Below are 11265 nucleotides of genomic sequence, written 5' to 3'. Positions count from 1 at the left end.
GTCGACAGAACGTCACCTCTGAGAGGCGGAATACCACTCCTAGAAAACAGCGTCTGCAATGTAAAACCCTCTTCTGTATATGCTGACTACCTCAGAAGGTGCATTTGACACAAAAAATGGAAGAAGAAACATTGTATATCAAGAAATTCTATAAATCACATTGTGAACAATGGATATATTGACGTCCCAAAGATCCCTCACTGAAGAAACTTTGCGCGGAGCATGGTTTTGGTGAGTTAATATTGAAAATAGTGTGAAACTTTCACATTGGAGAGATGTTATGGCCGCCTCCACATGCTATGGCCGCCTCCACATGCTATGGCCGCCTCCACATGCTATGGCCGCCTCCAGATGCTATGGCCGCCTCCCAACACCACTCACACAGCCGCCTACGCACACTCCGCACACACAGACAGGATTGGTTCGAGAGACACACATGCTCTCTCAGCTGCCTCGCCTGGGTTCGAACCCTGACCAAGATATAAACTGTCATCCCGGTGTTTGACAGGCACAGTGATTCATCAATGTGTGTACCCACCCTTGGTTGGACATGAAGCTGAGCATCCCACCTGCCAGCATTAGTTGGTGGACGTTGAAGATCCCAAAGTGTCCTTTGTGAAGACGAGGTGAGCCATCATCAGCACCATGAACAAATTCCAAATCCTGCCCGAACCAGCATCGGGCATCACTGACATAGTTATGCCGTCAGCCAATGATGCTACCCCACAACTTTGTGCTGCATATGAATGAAGAAGGACTGAACGAGTGGACGATTCCCCAGTACATTTTGTGTTGTGTCCATTTGATGAGATTTCATTTTCTTCACAAGGAGATTTTTACCACAGATGGTTTTTATTGATTAATTTGTATAAACAGAAATAGAACATTTATTCAATTCAATCATAATAAAATATTCATAAAGATTTGCTGAACATTTTGGGAGAAAGGTTATGAAGGATGGTTGATATCATGAAAGGGAGTTGGAGATGAAAAGATGGAGGTGTTGGATGAAGATAACACTGTTGAAGGCCATAAAGATAACACCGAGCATGGACTGGACATATGATGAGATAGGAAGGATAACGAAAGAGAGGAGTGGAAGGAACAATGAAAATGAAATGATAGAGGGAGCCAATGAGAAGCATGTTGACGGCCATTCAGAAAGTCTCCAGCTTGACTCATTTTATGATTTGTTCATACCCAATAAATATCGATCGTCGATCGATGCACTCTTGTTTTTATTTATTTATAAACAACCTTTTGTTTATTTTCGCAAGACCTCTGAACAGAAGTCTAACTATGAGTTGGTCAAATGAAAGGACTGAAATCAGAGCAATAAGTCAAATAACTCTATAAGAAAGGTCCAAAGGGAATTCATGAGGACGTGGCGTTCACACTGGGAGATGATGTCCCTTCATGCGCCACTGAAAAATAACAACTGGGCAACTAAATTTCTTTGAGAAAGAAACAGCACTGAGTCTGAGCCAAGATAATGATGTCCCAAAGAGGCAACCACACTCGAAGAAGTTGATACATTCCACAGCTTTTGACCAACAACGCAAGATGAACAGGAACGTTGGTGAGACCGAGTCCAATCACTGGGTCAGGGCAGTCCATCCTCACCGAGAATCAGATCTGGATACTAGAATTTTATCCATCATGTGAAAGTTCTCAGTGAGATGGGTTCCCAGGATATTGACTGCTGATTTGAAGAGAGAGTGATTTGACCTCCAGGGAAAATTTTAAACAGTTTAAAACAAACGTCGAGGGCGTCATGAACACGATTGTGATTCAGGAAGAGTTATGGGTTCACTGCTTTGATCTTGAGACCAAATAGCAGAGCATGCCGTGTAAGCACACATTGTGCCTACGGCCGGATTAAGACGTTGTGGGGCCCTCGGCCATTTTAAATGTTGAAGGCCATATCCAATGCCCTATTTGTCTATTCACATTCAGTTTTGTAGAGATTGGTGAAGGCTTCATCCAAAAGCCCTAGGTGTGGGGCCCTTCAGATGGTGCCCGAGGCCATGGCCTGTCTGGCATGTGACTGAACCCGGCCCCGATTGTGCGATGAACCCTTGTTGCTCGTCTTACCTCCCTGGAAGCACAACAACATTGAAGTGTCATCTGGAAAGGTTGTGGCTACTTTTTGTGGGATTGCAGCGTCAAGGCTCTCATGACTCTCCATTTCATCAGGTGAGAGACATTATATTGAGGATTCCTGTGCTGATGAACTGCCACAGTTGTAAGATGCTACAAATAATGAGGAAATAATTTCAGAGGTTGAGAACATTCTGAAAAAGCAAGGTCAGGCTTGTAATGTACTGAAATGGGAGATGCTTAGCAGGCAGACACGATGCGGAGGAACAGTCGAGCCGGGCTGTGTTGCACAAGTGCGAGCGCGGGCGTACCGTGCCCGCGGCTCCCCTTTATTCCGTATTCGGCACACTCCCGAGCCGGGCGACTCCAGCATTACTACGACGCCTCAGGCGGCGCGCACACCTCATATCCCTTGCCGATACACTGACCACCACGACCACTCCTCCCATCATCACACCCATCACGCATCATCACCATGCCCTTCCCCGTAGGCCCGCAGACTCCACCACACTCCTCCCCCCTAAAACTATGATTATTAAATGATTACCATTATAAGAAGCATACAGAACACGAAGAACTCCGTATAATAATCATGAAAATAAAATGAAAATAGCGAAGTATAACAGCACACCACAGCATATAATGTGTCGATGCGAGCGAGTGGAGCAGTAAAGGCCAGGTTCCAAAGACGGAGGTGCACAAAGCACCCACCACACTCTGACCGCGTTACCGGTATGAAGCAGCAAATGAGAAGCACAGCAGCACTACGCAGCAAAAACGCCCCCAGGCGGCCCATGCTGACATGGGCCTCGCCGAGGTCGTGACGCCCTTTCGAGCCAACCTCCCCCGGCACCATCAAATGCCTCCGGCCCACTCCCCCCAGGCAGACCCGACGTAGATAAACATTCCGAGGCCGGAAGCCCGCTATCTGGAAGCCGTGGCGCCAGCCTTGATCGACCTTGGCCGGGGGCAGTGAACAGCGCCGCTGGCTGCACGCATTCAATGCTCCAAAACAACTCACGCACCACAATCAGTTGAGACGCCAACACCCGTCCAAACGGCCTTGAGCGAACACAGAGAGCTGCGCTCGCAACCAGAGGTGGGGGTAACGCCGACCAGGGCACCAGTCTTGGTTCCGAGTCGACCTCCGAGACCCACACGGCAGCTAGACGGGAGCAACTCCATTTAAACCACACTGCAATCATAGGCTCGTTATAAATCACTACGAACATTATTCGAAGCATTGCAAACTCATTTTTCCGTACAGCGCGCTTTTCTGATAAAATCCCAGCACATGACAAAGCAACTACCTGCGGCCCGGGACAATGGAAGGCCAACCCAACCTTTTTATTCGCCACCACCGCTCCTGAAGCCCCCACATCACATTGATCATAATACAACTCCCATTGACTGATCTCCGCCAAATCCACTTTCACACGAGAAATGCTGGCATTTATTTCAACAACGTTAAACTGCATCACTAGAGCAAGGAAAAACACATATGCCATGAACAACAACCCACAACCCACATCACGAGTCCGCTTCTTGGTTGCCGACTCGATGTTGTGACTCGCGACTCCCTTTAACGCCACTGGCTCACCGCCACCTGTTGAAGCTGCCTGCACAACACCGACGCGCATTGCCTCACGAACCCTGCCGAAGCGCGGGAACTCATCGCGAGAGCTGATATGGCTCTCGCCGCTCCCGAACCGCACATCACTGCCGCCGGCAACAACGAACGGTCGCTCCCGCTGCATCGACCCGGCCCCCGCCGCCAGAGCCTCGCCCTCGGTACTCGACGAAGGTCTCGAAGAGAGCACTGGCACATCTGGAGGTACGAACCGGAGATCCAGTCCGAGGTGCGCCAGCCAGTCCCGACCCAAAAGGGGGGGCCCCTCCCCTCGTACAACGAACACCTAGAGCCGGGCGCGTCGATCTCGGTAGCGCACTGAGACGTCGGCCCTCGCAAGTGGTGCAATCGCCTCACCGGTGTACGTGTATAACGACAAGGCCGTCTTGACCAGGCGAATACCGCGAAGACCACGAACCGCCCGCTCATCCATGACCGACACTGCCGCCCCGGTTTCCACGCAAAACACAGTCGGTTGGCCATTCACTTCGACCTCAACCGTGAAAGGCGTCGTCATCTCCGAACCAACGGAAAACAGACTCAACCGTGGTTGCATCTCCCGCTCTGGCTCGCCGGCATCGTCAGGCCCCGGTTGCAGGCCGATTTCCAGGTCACTGGGGTCCTGCTGCGGTGCCCCTTCGCTCCCAGTGCGATCGTGCTGCGGTGCCCCTTCGCTCTCGGTGCGACCGTGCTGCGGTGCCCCTTCGCTCCCGGTGCGACCGTGCTGCGGTGCCCCTCGTCCCGCACCGCCAGGCGCGCGTGCGACCTGCGGCACTTGAGCCATCGCTCGGACTCCGGGCTGCGCGACCCGCGGCACTTGTGCGGTCACCGCGTGGACCTCGGGATTAGCCGCCATGCCCCAGCTGGAGCTACTCATTACGTCCTGGCCAACAATGGCGCGGACATCCGTGAGTGTCTGCTCGACAGATGAAGCAGTCGCGACCGCCGAGTCGAATGTGATGTTGGTCAACCGCAGGGTGGCTGCTACCATCTTTGCGTCTCGCAGACCAGAAATAAAACGATCTCTGAGCCGTGCCGGATGCTCCTCTGTCGTGAATTTGCACGGCACAGCCGAATGCGATGCGCGGGCAGCACGAGTGGACTCAATTCGACACCCGATCCGTGCCTCGATCACTTCAACCTCCCCTGCCACTGATCTTGTCATCTCCGGATCAATTGGAAGCAGGTTTCGACCCGGGACGGAAGGATCGCTTCGCACACCGCCATCTATGACCGTAACAATGGGCGATGACCCTCGGCCCACACACCGTAGACGACCTCGAGTGCTCAGACCGCCGTCCGAGTGATTGCATTGCAACGCTCACCCACGACCCGCGCCGCAGACCGTGCGCGTGGCCGTGCGTGCCTGGCCCATCGCGATGACCCCCAGACCATCTGCTGTGCCCCGACCATCGAGACCTCGGACATTCTCCAGAGCTTGCGCGACGTCCCACGCCGCGTTCGAGCCGAAACGCGTGTCCTCGACAAAACGAACAGTGAGCGCGGCCGTTGCCCACTCAACGTGGCCGAAGTCGATTCCGACGAAGGCGGGCACGCGTACGTTTGCCGTGCACCGACCCTCTGCCATTGCCATGCTTGTGCTGGCGAGACCTTTGGCTCCGTAGCTTGGAACCGCACGGGTCATTTGCCGCCCTGCACACGCCGATCCGAAGATCCTCGTTCGCCAACTGTAATGTACTGAAATGGGAGATGCTTAGCAGGCAGACACGATGCGGAGGAACAGTCGAGCCGGGCTGTGTTGCACAAGTGCGAGCGTGGGCGTACTGTGCCCGCGGCTCCCCTTTATTCCGTATTCGGCACACTCCCGAGCCGGGCGACTCCAGCATTACTACGACGCCTCAGGCGGCGCGCACACCTCATATCCCTTGCCGATACACTGACCACCACGACCACTCCTCCCATCATCACGCCCATCACGCATCATCACCATGCCCTTCCCCGTAGGCCCGCAGACTCCACCACAAGGCTGTTTACTAATCTCCTTGATCAAGATGCAACAGAGATGGACGAACTGCAATTATCTCAAGGGAGACAATGTTGAAAATAAATAATGTTTTTTTTGGTCAAACAAGAAAGTGAACACCCGTCGTTGAACTGGAATAACTGAAGGGTGGAGGTTTGGATGTGAGAGTGAAATGAGAAACCAAGGTTAGAGAAACATGGAAAGATGCTCATGGAAAGGAACCTTTATTCAGGAAAAGTTATGAGAAGAGAATTTTTCAATAATTACACAATGAATGTTTTAAGGACAGGATTTGAATGAGATCTTGATTGAAGTTGTTTACATGGAATCTGCAGGTGGGTTTGGTAATCTGGTTGGGGTGAAGGATGTTGGGAAAAAAACAAATCGGATTTCTGATTGACCAAGTCCTTGAGTCGATGAGGTGGAGGAGACCATGGTCACAGTTCAGACTGGAGATGATTCAGCAGAATATTTGAAGTCAATCCAGATGATGGCAGCAGCTAAATGGAGGGGAAGAAATGTAAATACAACGTTCGAGTTTAAATGTGTTTGTTATTACAGTAATGAAGTCACACACGATGTACAGTAATGAAGTCATCAATGATGTACAGTGATGAAGTCACGCATGACGTCCAGTAATGAAGTCACACATGATGTACAGTGATGAAGTCACACATGATGTACAGTAATGAAGTCACACATGATGTACAGTGATGAAGTCACGCATGACGTCCAGTAATGAAGTCACACACGATGTACAGAAATGACGTCACACATGAGGTACAGTGATGAAGTCACACATGATGTGCAGTAATGAAGTCATCCATGATGTACAGTGATGAAGTCACGCATGACGTCCAGTAATGAAGTCACACATGATGTACAGAAATGACGTCACGCATGATGTTCAGTGATGAAGTCGTGCATGATATTCAGTGATGACGTCACACGTGATGTAAAGAAATGACGTCACGCATGATATTCAGTAATTAAGTCATGCATGATATTCAGTGATGAAGTCTCACATGATGTGCAGTGATGAAGTCAAGCAGCGAACACCAAGGGTTAATATCTGCAGTTCCCTTCATGATTGGCATTGATTGTATAAACCAGGGAGAGACTCCACCTGCTTGATGGATTCACTCAACTTATTAAATTCTCTACACTTGGAATTATTTATTTCTCATCATGATATTTTGAACAAGGAAGTGACAGATTGACAAACATGGACACAAATAGGATCCAGGTGATGAAATCAGTCCATCGAGTGTTTACCGTACCTTAGTTCTGGAGATTGTTCATTTGAAAAAGCTTGAATCAGCCATCTGCATGAGCCTGGTGAATCGCTTTGCATTCCTGGAGAGCTTGCATGAAGGAGTGATGAGGGAATCACAGCCAAACATGGCATCTTCCTCTCCAGCTGCCATAAATATGACTTCTTCCTCTGCACACACATCAACAAAAGGAAGTCAAAACCACTCAACAGCATTGTCATCATCATCTCCATCATTGTCCTGCCTTCCATCACAACCCTGGAATGAATATCTCTCTCTCTTTCCATCTCTGTGTTTCTCCCTTTCCCTCATTTTCTACATTTCAGTTCATGTTTTATTTCACTTACAAGGGAATTTCTGCAATTTGTTCCATCATTCCTGTGCTTCATACAGAGCCCACAAATCCCCACTTACTGTCCGAATTAAAATAACGAAACCTCATCTGATGACGTAGAAGTGAACCATGATGGAGTGCTTCATGGAAGAGAGCTCAAGTCTTTCATCACTGAATGAAAGTGGGTTTTAATAAAAATTTCGATTTTTCAAACAATTAATTTTAATGAACATCCAGGTGTTCACAATGACTACTGTGTGGAATCACTGACACTCATCCCAGACTTCCACCAATTGTAATATTTGTTTGGTGCTTGTCTGGCTTCAAGTGAAGCAAAATATTGATTTGTTTTCAACACTTCTGAAGCACAGACGAAATGGGGCATGATGGAGGTGAGGAATATCTAATTTAGACAAAGTTTCGGATAACGTGTATTGTAAGGTAAGATGCTTGGTAACTTACGTTCCATCCGGTAGGATGGTTTGACGTATGATGGTGGCGGAGGAGGGAACGGGCGTCTCTTCTGAGGGGTCTTTGGAAAAACAATAAAAATAAGAAAGATTAAATACATTGATATGTTCATCAGTTTGATAACTTGTTCAGGATGTGGCACAGAATGAAAATCACTGATAAAACAGGTAATCAGTGAAAAGGTGAATTCGTTGATCTAATCCAATCAAGGGGAGTTAAAATACTTGTGATTTATCCTGCGTGGAGATGACCGTGCCAATAAGTTACCTTTCCCACCAAAATTATAATCACAATTATCTCTACAATTGAGGATATTATTCTTCGTCAAATCAAGTGTTTACCTGTAAGAATGCTTACCTGTTGAAGGTCCTGAATATGGCCGGGCCCCTCAACACCATGCTGCTTCTGCTGCTGTTGCAGCACTTGATGAGATTGAGGCTTCTGTTCCTGCTGGAACCCTTGAACAACATCTTGTGTTTGCTGTTGCTGCTGTTGTGGCTTGCTATCATGGCGAGGCTTCTGTTGTTGTGGCTTGCTATCATGGCGAGGCTTCTGCTGTTGTGGCTTGCTATCATGGCGAGGCTTCTGTTGTTGTGGCTTGCAATCATGGCAAGGCTTCTGTTGTTGTGGCTCACTATCATGGCGAGGGTTCTGTTGTTGTGGCTCGCTATCATGGCGAGGCTTCTGTTGTTGTGGCTCGCTATCATGGCGAGGCTTCTGTTGTTGTGGCTCACTATCATGGCGAGGCTTCTGTTGTTGTGGCTCGCTATCATGGCGAGGCTTCTGTTGTTGTGGTTCGTTATCATGACGAGGCTTCTGTTGTTGTGGCTCGCTATCACGGCGAGGCTTCTGTTGTTGCTGTATCACACCAACACCATGGGGTTTCAGTTCAATTTCTGTACTTTTCTTTTCTGCCCGTCTTTGCTTCTTCATTTGTTTGTTGAATTTTTTTTCCTTTTCTTTGAGCAGCTGTTTCTCTTGCTGCTTCACCCGTTGTTTCTCATTCCAATTTTGAGACCACTCAATGACATTCTCATTCCGTTTTTGCTGTCGATGCAGTTTCCAGTCAGCAATCTTTTGCACATGTTCTGCCTCCTCTGCATCAACATTTGCTTCTGCCTCCTCGTTGGTCTCGTCAGATTTTTGACAAGGTTTTTTGAGTTCTTGATCAGTTACTGTCTCTTTTTTCTGTTCCACTCGTCTCTGTTCTTCCTGTTCTATTTGTCTCTGTTCTTCCTGTTGCAGTCGTTTCTGTTCTTCCTGTTTGAGTCGTCTTTCTTCTTCTGCACTTAATCTCAGTTGTTCCTGTTCAAGTCGTTTCTGTTCTTCCTGTCCTGGTGGTTTCTGCTTTTCCTGTTCTCGTTGTTCCTGTTCTTCCTGTTCTCGTCGTCTCTGCTTTTCCTGTTCTACTCGTCTCTGTTCTTCCTCTCTTAATCTCCGGTTTTCCTCTTCTCGTTGTCTCCGGTTTTCCTGTTCCACTCGTCTCTGTTCTTCCTCCTCTCGTCGTTTTTCCTCCTTCCCCTCACTTCGCCAAACCTCTTGTTCCCGAGAGTACACATCTTTTTCCCTCTTGTAAATCTCCTGCTCCAGCTGATGTACCTCTTTCTCTCTCCGGAACAACTCTTCCTCTTTTCTTTTTTTGGTCTCTAAAAATCGCTCTTGCCGACCACGCTCCTCCTCTTCTCGTTGGTTCAACATTCTCTCCATTTTCTCAACATCCTTTTCTCGTTCTCTAATCTCTTCCTCTTGCCGGCATGTCTCAATCTCTCTATGTTTTATTTCCCCTTCTTTTAACATCTTCCTTTTTTCGAATTGAACCCGTTTTTCCTGCTCCATTCCCTCGAGTTCAGAAATCCCTTTCTGTAATTTCTCCACCATGTACTCACTCTTGAGAACCTCTTTCTCTTTTCGTTCGATCTCAAGCCATGCACGTGTATGCTCCTGATACACTGATTCCCTCCATTGCACAAATTTTTGGAATTCTCTCCGATCTTCCTCCTCTATTTGCCTCCACTCTGCCGTCTTTCTTTTCTTTAGCTCTTCATTATGTTTTTTTATCTTCTCCTCTTCATCTTTTATTCTTATTTCCTCTTCCTTGCTTTTCCTCTGCTGTTCTTTTTCGATTTCGTTCTGCTTTTCTTTCTCTTTCGTCCATTCCTCTTCCTCATATTTTTGTTGCACAACTTTTTCCTGAACTGTTTGCTCTCCAAGCTGAACTAACAGTTCTCTTTCTTTCAGTTCTTCCTCTTTTTGGTGCAACTTTTCCCCCATCTCCTGTAGTTTTTCATTCTCTCTCTGCCACAACATCATCCTCTGATCCTGTTCCTTTACATCCTGCAGCTCCACTGTTTCTGTTTTTGGAACCTCCTCGAGCAACGGCTGCTCTTTCGTTCCAATTTTGTTCTTTAAATGTTTGCGGCCACATCCAAAACTGCAAGAAACAGACACAATACTTATCAGTTTGAGCTAAAATGAAGTACAGTAACTATTATATAATGTGAAGTGTGGTGTCTGTCCATATGTTTGTAAGGTCGCACGTTCGGCTGTCTCCCGTTTCTAGCGGTCCCTTCTCACACACTGCGTTTCAAAAGCTCCACATGCAGGCAAAGTTTAACGTTTAACCGGAAGAAATGCATGAAGATATGACCTGGGCTGAAAGGATGGCCTCCAGGAACGCACACTTGACTCGAAGCTGTCTCACTAGCCTGGGTTAGCATCCTGAGTGTTTCACCGACTGGGTGAATAATCAATGTGTGTGCCGTTCCTCCGATGTACGTTAAACTGGGTGTCCCGTCTGCCATCAGTTGATGGATGTGAAAGATCCCCACGGTGATGTTTGAGAATGAAGTGTGGGCGTGCTATTGGTGGCAGTATGGCCAATTTACAAATTCCTGCCAAAACTACTGCTGGGAAGGCAATGGCAAAACATCTCGTGTAACCCTTGCTCAGGATCCTGCTTAGGCAGTGACACCGATGCTCCAGGTGAGTATGAGGATTATCAAAATGTTGAACAAACCAAATGTCAGCGTTGTTAATAACAGGAACCTTTCCTAAAATTCTTAAGATCCTGAAGACCCCCATGACCTTTCAGACCCCCAAATAATGATAAAATCCCAAAGAACATCAAGATCGCTCAGTGCACCAAAACCGTAAAGACCCCCATGACCCTTGAAGACCCTTTAGACCCCTTCACCTTTTGGAACCCATTAACCATTTCACCCCACAGAAACTTATAAACCTTTACTTCCCTGAAGTCCCTTTGGACCCCTTGGACCTTCACACAATTTGGACCCTTTACACCTTTCAGACAGATTTCACAATTGACAACTTCGAGCTTTAGACCAGTTAACCTTGTTAGAACATTTTTACAAGCCTGAGAAACTGGACCCTTTCAACCCCTTCGACCCTAACTTCAATTGGAACATACCCTTTAGACCTGAAAACCATCGAGAACCTTTTAAACACACACCAC

General features: G+C 47.9%; 1 protein-coding gene across 2 annotated transcripts in view; it reads right to left on the bottom strand.

Moving 5' to 3' along the window:
• Positions 1-5922: 5922 nt before the first annotated feature.
• The window catches only part of LOC147015849 (uncharacterized), a 7939-nt gene continuing 2596 nt past the window's right edge, over positions 5923-11265 (bottom strand). For both annotated transcript variants that reach the window (XM_085848431.1, XM_085848432.1), the window contains exons 3-5: positions 7785-10224; positions 6995-7158; positions 5923-6214 (exon numbers count right to left, since the gene is read on the bottom strand). In XM_085848431.1, the coding sequence (XP_085704557.1) occupies positions 8118-10224 (2107 nt within the window). In that variant the 3' untranslated portion in view covers positions 5923-6214; positions 6995-7158; positions 7785-8117. The remainder of the gene's footprint in view (positions 6215-6994; positions 7159-7784; positions 10225-11265) is intronic.

The sequence above is a fragment of the Eptatretus burgeri genome, chromosome 12, assembly GCF_056783735.1.
Source record: "Eptatretus burgeri isolate ZD-2024b chromosome 12, Ebu_testis_v1, whole genome shotgun sequence".
NCBI lineage: Eukaryota > Metazoa > Chordata > Myxini > Myxiniformes > Myxinidae > Eptatretus > Eptatretus burgeri.
Note: the sequence above shows the minus strand (reverse complement) of the source record. Positions and strands in the feature narration are given on the sequence as shown.